Source organism: Loxodonta africana, chromosome 25 (assembly GCF_030014295.1).
Source record: "Loxodonta africana isolate mLoxAfr1 chromosome 25, mLoxAfr1.hap2, whole genome shotgun sequence".
In the NCBI taxonomy this organism is placed as follows: Eukaryota; Metazoa; Chordata; class Mammalia; order Proboscidea; family Elephantidae; genus Loxodonta; species Loxodonta africana.
The window spans coordinates 20,002,534-20,022,586 of record NC_087366.1 but is presented as its reverse complement, the minus strand read 5'-3'; the positions used below and the strand labels follow the sequence as shown (position 1 = coordinate 20,022,586).

Sequence of the window (20,053 nt, the reverse complement as noted above, 5' to 3'; positions counted from 1 at the left end):
GAAGTCAATTGACATAATAAAATCTGTTAAGAAAATATTCTGTGTCCCATTTTGGGGAGTGATGTCTGGGGTCTTAAATGCTAGCAAGTGGCCATCTAAGAGCAAAGGAGATTGAAGAACACTAAAGACACAAGATAATTATGAGCCCAAGAGGCAGAAAGGGCCACATAAAGCAGAGACTACATTAGCCTAAGACCAGAAGAACTAGATGGTGCCCGGCTACAACCCATGACTGTTCTGACAGGGAACACAACAGAGAACCCCTGAGGGAGCAGGAGAGCAGTGGGATGCAGACCTCAAATTCTCATAAAAAGACCAGATTTAATGGTCTGACTAAGACTGGAATGACCCCAGAGGTCATGGTCTCCAGACCTTCTGTTAGCCCAAGACAGGAACCATTCCCAAAGCCAACTCTTCAGACAGGGATTGGACTGGACTATGGGATAGACAATGATACTGGTGAAGAATGAGCTTCTTGGAACACGTAGATGAAACTATGTTGACATCTCCTGTCTGAAGGGGAGATGAGAGGGTAGAGAGGATCAGGAGCTGGCCAAATGGGCATGAAAAGAGAGAGTGGAGGGAAGGAGTGTGCTGTCTCATTATGGGGAGAGCAATTAGGAGTATATAGCAAGGTGTTTATAAATTTTTGTATGAGAGTCCGACTTTTTTGTAAACTTTCACTTAAAGCACAATAAAGATAAAAAAAAAATTCAAACTCACAAAAAAGACCAGCTTGCTGGTTTGACACAGATTAGAGGAACCACTGAGAGGACAGCTCTAAGACATCTGGAATTGACCTGGAATTGAAGTAATTTCCAAAGACCACCACCCAGAGAAATAATTGACAAGCACATAAGATAAACAATAACACCCGAGAGAAGGCAGGAAGGGGGAGATAATCAGGGCAAAAGAAATGGGGAAATCAGGGCAGGAACGGGGAGAGTGGTGACACATTGTGGGGAATGAAACCAAGGTCATGAAATACTTTATATGTCAACTATTGGATGGGAAGTAATTTGTTCTATAAACTTTCCCCTGAAGCCCTCCAAAAAGGGAAAAAATCTTTTAAATGACAACTTTTATGTTACATATATTTTACCGCAATAACTTAAAAGAAAAAAAACAGTAATACTATCTTCCAAATTTCCACATAATAGGAGAAGTAGGCACCATTTTCTTTTTTTTTTTCTGTTTTTCAGGAAAAGAAAACCAAAATACAGAAAAGTTAAGTAATCTCCTCAGGGACAGACAGCTAAAGCTAGTAAGTTCCAAGCTGAGAGGAAAGCAGGGTTTGCTTATTCCCAGCCATGACCCCTGCCCACACCACCTTCATTCTTGAAGTTCACTTACCTCTCCCAACTCCAAAAGAAGGGGTGACCCTGCAGGTTACTCAGTATTGTCTGCAAGTTTTCCTCAGGGCAAAACAGGCGACGAATGAGATCTCTAGTTTCTTCATCTGGAGAATGTTCAAATACCTTTTCATTCTCTAGAGCCTCCAGCTTCTCAAAAGGGATGCCTCCCTTCTCTACCACATATAGGACCAGCCGTCCAAGCGCCTGCCAGAAGACACAAATCAAGCCACAGGTGCTTACAGATTCTCTCTCTGTTCAGGTGACCTTGGAGGGTGTGGTGCAGGCTATAAACCATGCAAGACTTAAGGAATCTTGAGGAGTCTGTAGACTTGTGAGGGACAGAAGACACCAGTTTGTGCCTGGAGAACTCTTCAAAGCGGTGCATGGTCCACACAATTTAAGTTTCTGAGGAGAAAAGGTAACCCTGGGCTACAGCTGTCAAGGCAGCTTCTTGAAGGAAGACAGGTGTGAGGTGGGTCTTGAAGTATGGGTAGAATTTAGATAAACAGGAAAAATGGAGAATGTTTTAAACAAGGCAAATGCAACCTGGAAAGTCAAAGGTTGTATCAGGCAGCAGATAATGCCACCAGTCCAGGTTTCAGGGGGAGGATACAGTGACAGCCCAAGGGTTAGGCCATGACAGAGAGAAGAGGCAGAGAAGGAAGCCAGCTTAGGAACTCTCTGCACCAGGGAAGGAGCTGACATCTGAAGTCACCAAATCACAAAGGCCAAAATTTAAAGCTTGTAGAGGCAGGAGACCAAACACATGGGGGAAGAAGAGCACTTGCCCATTGGATTGAGAACTCACCACCCTGGGAAGCTCTCCTCCAAGAGAACCACCCTAACAGGGCCTTGGTCTGCAGAGGGCAGCCATCTCCCTTCAGGAGTGTACTCATGGCTGTTTCAGGGTCTTAACCTTATGTCCAAGCTTAGTCTCTTTCAAGCTGGGGACTGGTTCCATTCCTCCCAGGTGTTTTCAAAGGACCTTAGTATTTGCCCCTTAGGAGCTCGGCACTCCCGTCTGATGGGAGTGGGAAGAGAAGCCTCGTTTACTTCCTCCTTAGGCAGAAGATATCTCTTTGGAGAGGAGTCTGGCGTGGCATGCTTGATTTATTTACTTATTTAGCTAGTGGAAAAAGAGGGAGCTCCAATGAGAAATAGAAAGGGGCCAAAGCAACAGCCAACTCCACACAGACCCAGCCTTTATACCTTCCCCTCTCCACACTGAAAGTTTGACCCCTGGAAAGAGGCCCAGTGAAACGCCGTTGTCTGCAGGGGATTGAGGACAATGAGCATTACTGGCGAAAGCCTTGAACCTCCCAAGACATCGACAATTACTTTTATGATTGTCGTTGTTGCTCCCAGCTGCCATCGAGTCATCCCCTGACTCACGGGAACCCCATGTACAACAGAAAGGGATCATTGTGATCCATAGTGCTCTCACTGCAGCCAATTTTTCAGAAGTAGATCACCAGGCCTTTCTTCCTAGTCTGTCTTAGTCTGGAAGCTCTGCTGAAACCTGTTCAGTATCACAGCAACATGTAAGCCTCCACTGACAGACAGACGGTGGCTGCACATATGGTGTCCTGGCTGGGAATCAAACCTGAATCTCCCATATGGAAGGTGAGAATTATACCACTGAACCATCACTGTACCCATCACTTTTATGATTAGAGGGTGAATTTTTCTTAATTTCCATCTCTCAGCTTATAAACAAGAAAGAAAGAAAAGATACTGCTGTCTTGGCCCTGGGCTAGAGGTGAAGTATCCCTAATTTGACACACCTGAATTCCCTGTTTTGGGGCTGTTCTGGCACTATTCCTAAACCCTAAATTCATTGTTAAAATCAGAGATAATGTTCTTTTTCTGTTGATTAAAATAGGAATGTTCTACTATAGGGTGTAGGAAATAAGGTCATGAACAAACGAGGGAGGAAGCAGAAAGACGAAAAAGTAAATTGGATTTTAGAAATTACCTGTAGATCTGTCTTGATTTTCTGTGGATCTCCAGCCCACTTGGTGCTCTTATCAAAATCTGCCAGGCGAACAGCATTCTTAGAATCTAAGGGATAGTTTGCAGAGGTGTATTGAAAATACTCGTTCTCCGTGTTGTGAGAATCAATTAAATAAATATGCAAAATGACGTGCAATCTGGTGTCTCGGATGAAGGCAGTACAAAAGCTTTTATCTCTATTGCTGTTTACTTCTCAAAAACTGCCAAATGCACTGTTTCATGTGATTTATTAGGTTTCTGCCTAGAGCAGGACTTACATTTATTTTTTCCAGGCCGAGGGGCCAGATGGGTGGGTGGAAAGGGATGAGATCAATTCAACCAGCTCTCATGCAATCTCTAGGGGAAAACAACACAGGTTTACAAAGGACCTAGCAAGAGTGAGAGTTACATCCTACAGCTAAAGTACAACTAAACAACAAGGCTCCAAGTCCAAGACCATCCTAGCAGAGCATCCCACCCAGTGGAGCCAACCAGCCACAGAACACTGTTCCACTTAAAACAGGCATCACGAATCAACTATGTGCTTGTCATAAGTCACTGCTTCTTTGTCCACTTTATGTTCTACCTTAGAATCTTCTTTCCTTGAAGGAAGCCACTGAGTCCTCAGAAAGAGGGATGCATGATTGAGAGAGGCCTCTGGGGTCAGGAACAAGATAAAAGAAGGGCAAGTCGGTGATTTATCCTCCAAGAGGTGGCCACCTACTTCTGGCTTAAATGAGTCTGAGAAGGAAGGCCCGATAACCTCAAATAGGGTAATGGCTTCTAGAATCCTTCTGATTTTGAACTTAGACCTGAAAGTTATATGGGAATCTAGAATCTAACAAAAATGAATTTATTAAGCTACTCAACAGGATTTTATCAAGGAGAAAACAATGGTTGAACTTAGACCTGAAAGTTATATGGGAATCTAGAATCTAACAAAAATGAATTTATTAAGCTACTCAACAGGATTTTATCAAGGAGAAAACAATGGTGAACGTTACACAGTCCAGTCTCCCTTCAGTTTGGAGTCTCTGGGAAAGGAGATAGATATTAATGAATAATTGCACAAATAAACACACAATTAATTGCACTTTTGAAAATGCTAGCAAAAACTGCAGGATGCTATTAAAATGTATTACAGGCTGTGGGGGGAGAAATCTTCCTTAAAGAAGAGATACTTAGACTAAAAAGATGAGTAGAATTTGGGTAGGTGAATGGAGTAGGGAAGAGAATTCCAGATAGGAATTCCTGGGGCGGTAAAGAACCTGGAGAATTCCACTCTGATGGAAAGAAGACCCTTGAGCCTAGAGAGAGAATGAAGTAAGAAAGTGGCCTACAATGCAGCTGAAGAGGCAGATGGGGTTGAGATCATAAACCAGGGATTGTTTTCAGTTATATGAACTGATATCAGCTGCCACGGAGTCAACTTCAACTCATGTTGTCTCAGAGTAGTACTGTGCTCCACAGGGTTTTCGATGACTGATTTTTGGAATTAGATCACCATGCCGTTCTTCTAAGGTGCCTCTGGGTGGACTCAAACCTCCAACCTTTGGGTTAGCAGCTGATGGCATTAACCATTTGCACCACTCGAGGACTTCATTTAAAACGATCAATTCCCTCAATTCTTCAGGCTGCTTTGAGTTTTCTGCTACTTGAACTTGAAAGTGCCTAAATGAAACACTTCACATATCTTCTAACACTTGATATTTTTATAAACCCCAATTTTTTATTTTTCCATTCAACAGACGTTGCTTGAATGCTATAAAAGTTTCTAAATGTTTACACTTAGTTTCTGTACTCTCTAAATCCCAGACTGGTAAACAGTTGATGGGCTACGTTGGCCAGGAGGAAATCTACCCACCCCACCACGCACCCTGTGATTCAAGAACCTCTGTTCTCTTCACTCTCACTCTGCTCTTCATCCTCACCCTGTCCTTCACTGTCACCACAGTTACATTGGCTCAGATTGCTGGTTTTTAATTTTTGTTTTACTAAATTACACATTTAGGTTACTTAGAAACTTAATAATTCCTTTGCTCATCATTGCTTCTTATAAGTCATTGTTTTCTCCAGCTGTTCTTTCATATAGAATCTGTGAGTGGGTAAGTGTTCTGAATCCTTGAATGCTTAGAAATGTAGTTATTTTGAATCACATGTGAACAATCATTTGGCAGTTAAAACGGTTCTTTCTCACTCCTGAAACTAATAGAAGAGTTCAGCACAGTATCAAGGCACAAGATAAACATACAGAAGTCAGTTGACTCCTCTACACCAAAGAAGAGAACGTCAAAGAGGAGAAACCTTCTTTCTCTTTGGCTCTTTTCTTATTTCACCCAGCTTGTTGATGAGAGAAGTCAGATGCTAATCTGATTCTTGTTTCTATGTAGGAAATCTGGATTTCTTTTTTTAAATAGCTTTTGAGTTTTTCTTTTTTCCTTGCTACTATGAAATTCCTTTCTGATGTGACTCGATGTGTATTTTTCCTTATTTGTCCTTCTTGGCTCTTGGTGAGTCTTTCAATATGAGAACTGATATCTGTCTTTAGTTCTAGGGAATTCTGTTATTATTATTATTATTTTTTTTAATATTGCTTTATTCCCATTCTCTCTCTTTTCTCCCTCTGGGATGCTTATTGGAGGGATGTTGGAACTTCTGAATCTAGCCTTCATGTCTGTAAATTTATTTTTTATACTTTCCATCTCTTTATGCCTTTCTGCTATATCCTAGGAAAATTTCTCAAGATAATCTTCTAGCTCAGTAATTTAATCTCTAATCGATTCTCGAAGTTTTTAAAAAGTGTACTTAAACAATTTTCTTTTTATTCTTAAGCTCTCTATTTGGTTCCTTTCATAATGCTTATCCTTGCTTCATGGATATAATAGCCTATCTTTGTTCTCTGTTTCTATTAATTATATTTACTGTAAGTTTGCATTGTGGTATCTTGGTTAGCTCTGTTCCCTTGGATGTAAATCCTTTTGTTTGATGCATCTCTTTCATGGCATTGGCATTCCCCAAATATCTTAAATGATGCTTGACTGTAAGCCCTCCTTTGCAGCAGAGAATCCCTGATGTCCTTTGAGTTGCTTCTGTTAATGCTGCCCAACACAGGGGAGGGATGGAAGCAGTTTCCAGAACTTAAGTGAAAGTTGGGAGTAAGCAGGACATGTCATTTGGCAGGGTACCTTGGCAGACAGCCTTCTGGGTTTAACTTATCTTCATCTTTCTTGGGATCACCAATCACCCAGTGTACCAAGCAGTGCCCCTGCCTGGAGGGACAGCCCCATCATAAATGCCTGGAAGTGGGGCGGCACAGAGTTTGACCTGCCTTGTTTCTACTGATGTAGCAATCCTCAGGAGTCCCTGGGTGGTACAAGATGTTAATATTAGTCTAAAGGACTAATGGACCATATGAACAACAGTGTCCACCAGCATGAGCCCAGAAGAACTAGATGGTGCCGGGCTACCATCATCGACGCTCTGACAGGGATCACAATAGAGGGTACTGGACAGAGTGGAAGAAAAACGTAAAACAAAATTCAAATTTACACACGCACACAAAAAGACCAGACTTACTGGTCCGACAAGAGACTGGAGGAACCCCCAAGGCTCTGTCCCCCAGACACCCTGCTAATTCTGAACTGAAGCTACTCCCAAAGTCCACCTTCCAGCCAAAGGCCAGACAGGCCTATAAACAAACAATAGCACATATGAGGAGCATGCTTCTTAGTTCAATCAAGTATACAAGACCAAATGGGCCACACTTGCCCAAGAGCAAAAACGAGAAGGCAGGGATGGAAAAACTGGACAGGTAGACACATGAAACTGGAGTGGAAAGGGGGAGAGTGCTGATACATTGCGGGGATTGCAACCAACGTCACAAAACAATTTGTGTATAAACTTTTGAATGAGAAAATAATTTGCACTATAAACTTTCATCTAAAGCACAATAAAAAAAAAAAGATTTTAATCTTATTTTTTCCCCCTATCATTTTAAGGGTTCAATGCCGAGAGCAGAGTCTATAGCATATGTTAGGTTCACTACCTGGAGAGAGAAGTGCAATCAATTCTTTATTCAAATTTAGGAATGGAAGAGATGGTGCCAGAAATTTCAAAGACTAGGAAGTGCACAAGTTATTTCTCTTTAGACTATGTTTTATGACACGTTCGCATCCAGGTCAGCAATTAGAATTGGGAAGAACCCAGTCTTTGGCTGAGTCTTGAAGACTCTGTCTCACTCACGCGGCACACATCTTGTCAGTCCCCGAGCAAAGCAGCTAAAAACCAGGACAGAGTATGACCAGAGTGTCCTTCAAGCAATATACCAGATTCTAGCTGTATTCGTAAGGAGCCCTAGTGGCAAAATGGTTAAGTGCTCAGTTGTTAACCACAGGAGAAAAGACCTGTTGATCTGCTCCCAGACAGATTTCAGCCTAGGAAACCCTAAGGGCAGTTCTACTCTGTCACATAGGGTTGCTATGTGTCGGAATGGACTGGAGGGGATGCAACAACAGTTGTGTTCTTATACGCACTTATCTCTTCCAAAGCCAACCAAAACCCGTTCATTGATTCCAACTCATAGCAACCCTGTAGGACAGTGTAAAACTGCCCCATAGGGTATCCAAAGAATGGCTGGTGGATTCAAACTGCCGACCTTCTGGTTAGCAGCCATAGCTCTTAACCACTGTGCCACCACCTCTTCCAGGCCCTTAAATACTGTTTTCTGTCTCTCAATATCTGAACCCTCTTTATCCCCCGTTCCCTTGCACCGAGCTTAAATCCCAACACACATCTATATGCCACGTATCTGCTTCTGCTTAGACCTCTAGACAAGTACTGGGCCATTGCTGAGCACGTATGGTGTGCTTGGTGACTTGGTCACTTAAGGCATTGCACTTAGACCTCATAACAACTTTTTGAAGCAGGTTTGTTGTTGTTACTGGGTGCCATTGAGTCAATTCTGACTTGTAGTGACCCTGTAGGACGGAATAGAACTGTCCAATAGGGTTTCCTAGGCTGTAATCTTTACAGGAGCAGATCTCCAGGTCTTCTCTCCCACAGAGCCACTGGAGGCATTCTTTCAGTCAGCAGTTGAGCTTCAGCACCTAACCACTGCACCACCAGGGCCCCTTGAAGCAAGTATCATCAGTCCCAAATGAGGACACTAAGGCTTACAGATTTAAATGACTCTTGTGAAGTTATAAAACTAGAAGTGGCAGTGTTGGGCTTCAGCATCCGTAAGTACCTCTAAAGCCCAACTCTTTCTACCGTACCCACATTGCCTCCTGGGACTTTGCATTCTGCTCCTCTTGCTTCCTTTAATGCTGTTTTCGTTAATTTATCTTGCACCAGTGGATACCAACTTCTCCTGCCTGCTTGGAGTCTGTATCTTCACGGTGATGCATCTTGCCTTGACACCCCCAATTCTGACTTCAGTTTTGCCATTGAGTTTCACCTAAATGAGCTCACCTTCGGGATTCTCTCACTTGCATAATACTCTAGGAATTCAAATTTCTGGAGCCGGCTCCATGCATGACATACCTTCGTATCTGTATTTCACCCAGAGCAATATAAGGTGAGCCTGGTACTCTGCTGGCATCCACTGACCGCCATGTGGGCTAAGGGAACTCAGTTATAACTGTTAGCCAGAAGAGACCACACTTATGAATTCATTGCAGTAGTCTTCAAATTGAATAATCCCCATGTGAAAATGTACTTTAGCCCTTTCCTAACTGCAATGGAAAATGTTTCTTGTACACAAAGACCCCAACATGTCTAAGGGAGGATCGGGTATGAGGACTCACCTATTAAGATGTTTTGTGGGTGCAGATCCTGGTGAGTGTAACCACTCAGGTGTAGTTGTTGAAGAGCCTTAAATATAGATAACAGGGCATTCCGGGCAAACTCATCTTCCTCCTTTTCACCTCCCTCCTTTCCCGCAGCTTCGTCCCCTCTGTTCTTGGCAAAGTGCTCCTGCAGAGTACCTTCATAGAGGGCGAGGCACACATACAAACAGTCCTTTTGGCTCTCGGTCTCATAGAATGTCACCAAGCAACTGGTCCCCCGGCTAAGCGGCAGGCAGGAGAGTTCCCTCTGTGCCTGTTCGCTGTCTTTGCGGAATCGCTTCACAGCCGCCTCTCGGCCGTCATAGAGTCCCAGGTAGACGCCCCCTTCAGAAGTGCCAGCAATTTTATATTCTTCTATAATAAAGATCTTGAGTTTGCCAATCATATCGCGGTATATCCTGTGGAGTTGTTTCAGGGCCACCCCCCAGCGTGAACTCTGAGGCTCCCAGTCCTCAGTAGGAGGGCGAAAATCTTCTCTGGCTCCTTCACCCAGAAGAAAGCGTGTCAGGCGACTGTTGTAATTTCGCTTCGCTATCATAACAAGATCCCCACAGTCCAGGCTTGCTCCGTGGCTGCACAGCAAACGGGTCATTTCCTCCAGTCCCAGTTGGACTGCAAACAGCAGAGCTGTCTTGCCCTCCCTGTCTGTGTCATTAATTTCTGTATGTTCTTGCTTCAGGAGCATCTGCACCAAACCCAGCTCCTTCATTTCCACTGCCAAGATCAGGGGCGTTTTCTTGCCTTCTCCCCTCACTCTAACATCTGCTCCACGGTCCAGCAGAAGGCGAATGATGGTCTCAACAGTGTTGGGCTTCACCTTCCCGTCCCGACAGCTCTGAAGTGCATGGATCAAGGCATTTCTGCCCATATTGTCCCGGGCGTTAACATCTGCCCCCATCTCATCAAGGAGGATCCTCAAGACTTCTACCTGGCCTTCTTCGGCAGCATCCATGAGAGCAGTGGCCCCTCCTTTCCCAAGCTTTTTTTGATCCTCCTTTGTCTTTCGACTCAAATTCACATCTGCTCCGCTCTCATGCAGGAATCTTAAGGCGTCTATCTTACCATAGGCAGCAGCTTCCATGAAAGCTGTGAAGCCATTCGAATCACACTCATCGACTTCTGATCCTTTAGAAAGGAAGAGTCGTAGCAGATTGACATCTCCTACAATCCCAGCAAGGATGAAGGGAGTGGCCCCATTGTGCTTCTTCAAAAGAGGGTCGGCACCATGACGAAGCAGAATATGCACAATGTCCTCCCTGCAACTCTGAACCGCGTTATGCAAGGGCGTCCAGCCCCATTCCTTCTGGAAATTGACATCAGCCCCTCTTTCCAGCAACTGCTGGACCGTCTCCACATCTCCGTTTCCACTAGCTGTGATCAGCCGATGATTGTCTTCCATGGCAGCCCCCCCACTGCTGGCGGGCGGGCATCTCTCCTGGGGGGTGTTTGGATGACTCTTGCTCTCCATGACGGTAAAGGCCACTGGCTGCAACCTTTTGCCTTTTCTTTGAGAAAATGAAAATATACTTTCTTTGGACTTGATGAAAGAGGCATGGAGAACTTAGAAACTCCGTTCAGGGTAAGTAGGGATTATCTTGCTGAAGACTGGCAGTGTGAGGAGGGATGAAGCTCTTGAAGATACCTGACGGAAAATTCCACCTGGAGACAAAAGACAAACTGTGTAATTTTAGAATGATGGGAAAACAGTTGAATCATAGGAATTAATTTTACTAGCAACACTTTAAAAATATATCCACTTATTCACTATAGAATTTATTTTATCATAGGATATTTTGAATATACACAAATTAAAAATAATAAAATTACTGTGCTATAGTCCCACTGCCTGGAAACAGGCATTGTTAATATTTTAGTGTATTTCCATAGTCCCACTGCCTGGAAACAGGCATTGTTAATATTTTAGTGTATTTCGATACTTCTTCTTAAAATATCTGGGATCATGCTGTGTAAATAATTTTGTATCCTGCTTCTTTCCACTTAATGTCATAATAGTAATTTTCTGTGTCACTACCAGGAAACTCTGGGGGCATAATGGTTAAGAGCCACAGCTGCTAACCAAAAGTTTGGCAGTTTGAATCCACCAGGTGCTCCTCGGAAACCCTATGGGGCTGTTTTTCTCTGTCCTATAAGGTCGCTGTAAGTCGGAATTGACTCGACGGCAATGGGTTTATTTTGGTTTTTATGTTACTGCCAAGTCTTTTAAAGCATTTTTAATGGCTGTATAAAATTCCACCAAACAGTTGTTTCATCGCCCTATTACTGAAGGTTTTAAAAATCCTTTTTAAACATGCTCTTATCAGAAATAAAAACGATTTGTCATGAAGTTGATTCCAACTCACGGCACCCCCGTGTGTGTCAGAGTAGAAGTGAGCTTCACAGGGTTTTTAAGGGGCCGGAGAGGAAGTGGCACGAGCAGGCTAGAGAGGCCATCAGGAGCTGACTCGGTAATTGCTTTGCCTGCTAGGCCAAAGCTTGAAGCGCTCCGGACAAGGGGACAGAGCTCATGTGACTGACGGTATTGGAGACCCTTGATAGCTGTGTGATCTTCAGTAAATCACTTAACCTCTCTGAGAATCACTGTAGTATGGGACTGTGTTGAACCTGCTACCTGGGAGACACAACTTCAGACCACACCACTGATTCTAAGACCATTCTGTATGTGAAAGGAAGGGCTAGTTGAACGGGAGGGATTCGCTAGGGACCAGCCTTGAGGAGGATGGTCTCCCTGGGTTGAGGGGCCTGCAGGACATTTGTCAGCCCCACTTGTTTCTCTGTCACCTTCTAGTTAAACAGTTGCCATTGAGTCCATTCTGCCTCATGGTGACCCCATGTGTGTCAAACTAGAACTGTGCTCCATGGGGTTTTCAACGGATGAGTTTTCGGCAACAGATCACCAGGCCTTTCTTCTTAGGCACCTTTTGGTTAGCAGCTGAGCACATTAGCCTTTTCTGCCACCAAACAGACTCTCTTAGAAAAGAAAAACCTCATTTAACAGGAAAAATATATTTCACAGTTTGTGTCAATTTGCATTTCTTATCGGAGCCCTGGTTGCACAGTGGTTAAGAGTTATGGCTGCTAACCAAAAGGTCAGCAGTTTGAATCCACCAGCCACTCCTTGGAAACCCTATGGGATAGTTCTACTATGTCCTATAGGATTATTACGAGTTGGAACAGGTTTGGTTTGGGTTTTTTTATTATTTTTTTTTATACTACCAGGAAGTTTGATCATTTCCAATGCATTCAGCTGACTCTAGCCACCAAATCAAAACAAAACCAAACCCAGTGCCATCGAGTCGATTCCGACTCATAGCGACCCTATAAAAAAGACAGAGTAAAACTGCTCCATAGAGTTTCCAAGGAGCGCCTGATGGATTCGAACTGCTGACCCTTTGGTTAGCAGCCATAGCACTTAACCATTATGCCACCAGGGTTTCCACTCTAGCCACAGCAAGACCTAAATTTGAGTCCCTGGTTGTGACACCTTAGACTGTAACTTCCTGATTGTGTAACCTTAGATTGTCACTTAGTCTCTTTGAGTCTTAATTGTCCATCCCCTTAAATCCGGCCAGAATAAATAACATCCCATGGATAAAGTGCATGATAGTACAGTGTGGGGCAAGTATTAGGCACTCAAAAGATTATATAGCTTATTATGTCACTTTATGAAAAAAAAAAATTAACTAATCCTGTTCTCCTCATTCAGGTGTATATACAGAAGTCTGAGGTCAGCTTAGTCCAGCTGCCCTCAGTCAGATCTGAGCACTACAAGTCCAGTTCACGCATCAGACAGACCCAACCTGTTAACCTTAATAATTAAATAATTGCACCTGCTACAAAATGCACAAATCGTTTCTCAGCAGTCTCACCCGTCCGACAGTTACAAAACCCTCGCTCTCGGAGGCCTAATCAATTGTACAACATTAACACCATCTCTGAGCCGTCCAGCAATGAATTCTTTCAGCCAAATGCTGGTGTAGACAGCCCCCTTGTAATCAGTGTACGATGGGACGGTGGAAGGAAGCAAAGGAGGAAAGAAACACCAGGAAACCCTGAGTCAAATACCAGAGAAGAAAACGGGCCCAGCGATGGGCTAGTCCTACTCTCAGTTTCATTTTCCCCATGGCATCCGAGGCTCCCGGTTAACCGAGGACTTGAATAAACCATGTGTGGATTACAGCAGAACGTCCAGGAAAGGGCTCTGGACCAAAGGGTCTGGCGGCCAGACCCCTCTGCGCTGTTCTTGGCCTTCACTTCCCACCCACCCTTTCATCTCCAGTCCCTCTGCTTCTCAAAGCCCAAGAAATCCTTCAAAGAACAGCCTCTTAAGCATTTCCAGCTGTCCTTCTCCTGCCCATCTTACCTTCCAAACTCTGAGACCCCTTCCACTATTCCTGGGACAGCGACGAATCCTTAAAGGCTCTTCTGAGCAGAAAAGCGTTTCCTCCTGGGCTCTGGTCACTGAGTCAGCAGGGTGGGTGGAGCCAAAGGGAGATGAGAAAGGAGGGTGAGTTGGCACCCTCTGGAGGAGAGTGAGGGAGCTAATCTGATACTTGAAAACTGACTGGATGTCCAAGATCATTTTTTTTTTTTTTTCAGCCTTTCAGCCTCTCTCAGTTTCTTAGTACTGCTGTGAGAGAAATACCACAAGTGGGTGGCTTTAAAGAATAGAATTATTTTTGTCATGGTTCTGGAGGCTAGAAGTCCAAATTCAGGGTGCCAGCTCTAGGAAGGGTCTCGGTTGGTTCTGGGGGAAGATTCCTGTCTCAGCTACTGCAGCCCTGGCATTCCTCATTTCATTAGCCATCTCCATGTGACATCTATCTTCCCCTGCTTGTGTCTCCTTATCTCTATGCTGCTTCTTTGACGGCATGGGTTTGGGGTATGCTGTTCCTTATAACCCAGAAGCAGTGAGGTTTAGGACACACTGACATGGCCTCATTAACATATCTAAGAAAATCCTGTGGGAACTGCCCTAACCCCTATACCTGTCCGCATCCACAGTTATAAGGGTTAGAATTCCAGCTCATGTTTTAGGGGGACACAATTCATCCCATTACACCACCTTTCAGGTTGGAGCATCCGGCTTGATCCATCATTCCTGTACGCCTTTCACATCATTCCAAATTCTCTTCTACTTGGTTAAGGAATGAAAAATAAACACGTATTGAGCACCTACTGCGTGCTAGGCGTTGTGCTCATTGCTTAGCACATGGTACGTCCCCAGTAACCCATAACAATCTTGATGACGATGAAAGTGAGGCTCAGAGAAGCTAAGTAAGCCCACAGCCCCGGCCCTTGCTGCACATCTGGGCTCCCTCAACTCAACTCACTGCCTGAGGTATTGTGAGCCCTCAGAAGAGCACTGGCCTGGGTACTAGAGACATGGGCCCCAGAGCCAGCACTGTGGCTGTCCAGCTGTGTGACCTCAGGGAGGGGAGGTAACCATGCTGGGCCTCAGTTCTCTCCTGTAACCTGGTTTTGAAGCTTCCCTGTGCTCCAGGAGTTCTATTCTTCACCATTTGCCTAGCACTGAGCTGCATGCCATGTCCTGAATGCTGTGGTGGGAAGTATTCCTGTCCTCAAAGAAAATCCAATTATGTTGGGGAGATAGACTCCTGAGAAGGCTGTAGGCAGTGATGTAGGTAATACCCGGTCATGCATGTGTCACATCACCCAGCCTCAGAGCTGCTACCACTTTATATACCCCCAGTAACTCCCAAGCCTCTACCCCCAGGCTCTCTGCTGAGCTTCAGACCCATAAATCTTAAAGATATCCTAAGCGGAACCCCTCGTCTTTCCCTAAATCTTCTCCTCTTCCTATTCCGTCCATCTTCATGAATGCCATCACCACCACCAGATGCCACCCCTTGTTCCAATATCAAGTTCCCTGCTCTTGTCCACAAAGGAAGGACCAGTCTCAGCCCTTATCATTGCCGATTGCAAGAATCTGATGACTTCCTTCCTAGTCTCAGTTCTACTATCTCATCCTGCTGCCAAAGCCATCTTTCTCAAACAGGTATCTGACCAGGTGTGTCTCTTGGTCTCTCTTTCACATACTCGCTCTCTGTCTCACTCTCTCTTACACAGACACACACCCACACTCATACTCTGCTTTGTTGACTCACCATAATTTTCAGGACAAAGTTTAAAACCCTTAACCCATTACTCATTCCACAAACATGTATTCTGTACTTGGAATACAGTGATTTACCAGCCAAGCTCCCCATGGGGTTCCTAGTGGGGATCGTATTTCAGCAGGGAGAGATGATCATAAACAAGAAAAACAATATATTATATAACTTCAGGTTATGGCATGGCCCTGACTGCCCCTACTGCTCACGGATATCGTCGCAGCTCCCATCCAGTTTCCCTTCGCACCATATGCTTCCTGACTCTGTGTCCTTGCTCATGATGCTTTTGCTCTCCAAACCAATAACAATAGTGCTGGTGATGATGATGATGATGTTAATAATAACAAACACTTGTATAGCTATTTAGTATGTTCCAGGAACTATTCTACACACTTTACAGACGTTAAATCATACAATCTAATCCTCGTTAGGTACGTACTTTTTTTGTGTGCCCATTTTACAGATAAGGAAACTGAAGCACGAAGTTGTTAAGTAACTTGACCTCTTCTAGGAATGTGGGATACACCACTGAACAACACAGAGAAAGATTTCTGCCTTCACTGTAGTTGGGGGAGCCAGACAATAAACAAATCAAATAAATCATGCAGTATGTTTTATGGTGGTGAAAATCCTACAAAGAATAATAAAGCAGAATAAGGGAGATGATTGAAAGTGCCTGGGTGGGGATTTCAGTTTTAAATAGGGTAGTCATAGAGTGCCTCATTCAGAAAGTGACATTTGAGCAAACATTTGAGGAAGCTAAGGAAGCAAGCTATGGAAATATCTGAGGCAAGAGTACTGAAATCAAAGGGAACATCAAGTGCAAAGGTCCTGAGGCAGGAGCATACCTGGTGTGATCATGGAGCAGCAAGGAGGCCACTGAGGCTGGAGCAGAGTGAGCCAGGGGGAGATGATAAGAGATGTAGTCAGAGAGGAAATAGGCATCCAGCCCATGTAGGGCTATGGGGGCCATCGTGAGGATGCTGTCTTTTACACTGAGTGAGATACAGGCATACCTCGGAGATACTGCAGGTTCGGTTCCAGACCACCACAATAAAATGAGTATCGCAATAAAGCAAGTCACATGACTATCTTTGTTTCCTAGTGCATATAAAAATTTCTTTTATACTACCCTGTAGTCTATTCAGTGTGTGATAGCATTATGTCTAAAAAAAATGTGCATACCTTAACTAAAAAATGCTTTATTGCTAAAAAATGCTAACCATCATTGGAGCCTTCAGCGAGTTGTAATCTTTTGGCTGGTGGGGGGTCTTGCCTAAATGTTGATGGCTGCTGACTCATCAGGGTGGTGGCTGCTGAAGGTTGGGGTGGCTGTGGCAATATCTTAAAAAAAGACAACAATAAAGTTTGGTGCAATAATTGACTCTTCCTTTCACAAAAGTTTTCTCTGTAGCACGTGATGCTGTTTGACAGCCTTTTACCCACCGTAAAGCTTCTTTCAAAATTGGAGTCAATCCTCTCAAACCTGACACTGCTTTATCAACTAAGTTCATGTAATGTTCTAAATCCTTTGTTGTCATTTCAACAGTGTTCACACCATCTTTACCAGGAGTAGGTTCCATCTCAAGAAGCCACTTTCTCTGCTCATCCACAAGGAGCAACGCCTCATGACTTTGAGGCAGTTCAGTCCCATCTTCAGGCTCCACTTCTAGTTCTCTAGCTATTTCCGCCACATCTGCAGTCACTTCCTCTACCGAAATCTCGAACCCCTCAAAGTCATCCACGAGGGTTGGAATCATCTTCTTCCAAATTCCTGCTAATGTTGACATTTTGACCTCCTTCTATGAATCAGGAATGTTCTTAATGGCATCACAGATCTAATAATAATGAAAAAGTTTGAAATACTCTGAGCAACAAAAGTGGAACTGAGGTTGTAGTTGGGAAAGAAGCAGCCGTCACTCACTGGAGCTGGGAGAGGCATTCCTGCCACTTCTGTGGAGGCTTAGCATCCTGTCCTCGGCTTATGTTCAGTCCTGGTTAGGATGTGGTCTTAATTTTGTTTTGTTCCACCATGGTCACAGGGTGATCTCATCTGACAATGCTTGGCATTCTATGGAATTGTTTCTGTGCAGTAGGGCACCACAGTCAGGCTGTTAGCTGCCAGGGCTGGTGTTTCTACTCTCGATTGGCTTGTGTGTTGACTCTGACTCACAGCGACCCTCTAGGACAGAGTAGAACTACCCCATAGGGCTTCCAAGGAGTGGCTGGTAGATTAGAACTGCTGACTGTTTGGTTAGCAGCCGTAGCTCTTAACCACTGTGCCATGGGGGCTTTCACTTATTTAGACTTAAACTAGCCACAGTTCCAAAATAGAATCCCCAGGTGGCACAAATGGTTAAGCACTCAACTACTAGTTGAAAGGTTAGCAGTTCGAACCCACCCAGGGCAGCCTCAGAAAAAAGGTCACAGTCTTGAAAATCCTATGGAGCAGCTTTACTCTGCACACTGCGGTCAGTCACCATAGAACAACAAGTTCCAAAAGAGATACTAGTTTTATGTACTGAGTAATAAGCCTGATTAGAAAAAATCCAGAGAGCCTGAATGGATCATTTCACCCTGACATCCAAACAGTCGCCCTTCTCCAGGGAGGATTTAAAACGCACCAAACTGGATCCCGTGGAGTCGTATTTCTGACTGATCACTCTTAGGCAGGCAGGCTAGCATTGTCCTTGATCACATTTTTGTTATGACTCTCAATGCCCTCTTCCTAAAAAGGATTTGAGGCCACTTATGATAAAAGGCCCCCACGTGTCTGTCAGTTTGTCATACTGTGGGGGCTTGCGAGTTGCTGTGACGCTGGAAGCTATGCCACCGGTATTCAGATACCAGCAGGGTCACCCATGGAGAACAGGTTTCAGCTGAGCTTCCAGACTAAGACAGACTAGGAAGAAGGACCCAGCAGTCTACTTCTGAAAAGCATTAGCCAGTGAAAACCTTATGAACAGCAGTGGAACATTGTCGGATATAGTGCTGGAAGATGAACCCCCCAGGTTAGAAGGCACTCAAAAGATGACTGGGGAAGAGCTGCCTCCTCAAAGTAGAGTTGTCGTTAATGGCTTGGATGGAGTAAAGCTTTCGGAACCTTCTTTTGCTGAAGTGGCACGACGCAAAATGAGAAGAAACAGCTGCATACATCCATTAATAATCGGAACCTGGAATGTACGAAGTAGGAATCTAGGAAAATTGGAAATCGTCAAAATAGAAATGGAATGCATAAACATTGATACCCTAGGCATTAACGAGCTAAAATGGACTGGTATTGGCCATTTTGAATCAGACAATCATATAGTCTATTATGCTGGGAATAACAACTTGAAGAGGAGTGGTGTTGCATTCATCATCAAAAAGAATGTTTCAAGATCTATCCTGAAGTATAATGCTGTCAGTGATAGGATAATATCCACACGCCAGTTAATACGACTATTTTTCAAATTTACGCACCAACCACTAGGGCCAAAGATGAAGAAATAGAAGATTTTTGTCAGCCGCTACAGTCTGAAATTGATGGAACATGCAATCAAGATGTGTTGATAATTACTGGTGATTGGAATGCAAAAGTTGGAAACAAAGAAGAAGGATCAGTAGTTGGAAAATATGGCCTTGGTGATAGAAACAATGCTGGAGATCGAATGACAGAATTTTGCAAGACCAACGACTTCTTCATTGCAAATATGGTGACTATACACATGGACCTCGCCAGATGGAACACACAGAAATCAAATTGACTACCGCTGTGGAAAGAGACGATGGACAAGCTCAATATTATCAGTCAGAACAAGGCCAGGGGGCAACTGTGGAATAGACCATCAATTGCTCACATGCAAGTTCAAGCTGAAACTGAAGAAAATCAGAGCAAGTCCACAAGAGCCAAAATACGACCTTGAGTATATCCCACCTGAATTTAGAGACCATCTGAAGAGTAGATTTGACACATCGAACACTACTGACTGATGACCAGATGAGCTCTGGAATGATATCAAGGACATCATCCATGAAGAAAGGAAGAGGTCACTGAAAAGAAAGGAAAGAAAGAAAAGACCAAGATGGATGTTGGAGGAGACTCTGAAACTTGCTCTCAAACGTCGAGCAGCTAAAGCAAAAGGAAGAATTGATGAAGTAAAAGAACTGAACAGAAGATTTCAAAGGGCAGCTCGAGAAGACAAAGTATTTATAATGACATGTGCAAAGAGCTGGAGATGGAAAACCAAGAGGGAAGAACACACTTGGCATTTCTCAAGCTGAAAGAACTGAAGAAAAAATTCAAGCCTCTAGTTACAATAGTGAAGGATTCTATGGGGAAAATATTAAACAATGCAGGAAGCATCAAAAGAAGATGGAAGGAATACCCACCCGGTACCATCGAATCGATTCCGACTCATAGTGACCCTATAGGACACAGGAGAACTGCCCCATAGAGTTTCCAGAGTCATTATATCAAAAAGAATTAGTTGATGTTCAACCATTTCAAGAGGTGGCATAGGATCAGGAACCGATGGTACTGAAGGAAGAAGTCCAAGCTGCTCTGAAGGCATTGGCAAAAAACAAGGCTCCAGAAATTGATGGAATATCAATGGAGATGTTTCAACAAACAGATGCAGCACTAGAGGTGCTCACTCGTCTATGCCAAGAAATATGGAAGACAGCTTCCCGGCCAACTGACTGGAAGAGATCCATATTTATGGCTATT

General features: G+C 44.0%; 1 protein-coding gene across 2 annotated transcripts in view; it reads right to left on the bottom strand.

The window, feature by feature from the left end:
• Positions 1-13,806, bottom strand: part of RNASEL (ribonuclease L) — a 36,652-nt gene extending 22,846 nt beyond the window's left edge. The window contains exons 1-4 of one of the 2 annotated variants that reach the window (XM_003410966.4): positions 13,575-13,806; positions 9,152-10,870; positions 3,331-3,416; positions 1,354-1,559 (exon numbers count right to left, since the gene is read on the bottom strand). In XM_003410966.4, coding sequence (XP_003411014.1) covers positions 1,354-1,559; positions 3,331-3,416; positions 9,152-10,661 — 1,802 coding nt within the window. In that variant the 5' untranslated portion in view covers positions 10,662-10,870; positions 13,575-13,806. The remainder of the gene's footprint in view (positions 1-1,353; positions 1,560-3,330; positions 3,417-9,151; positions 10,871-13,574) is intronic. The other variant, XM_023549212.2, reaches the window with a different exon arrangement.
• Positions 13,807-20,053: the final 6,247 nt, after the last annotated feature.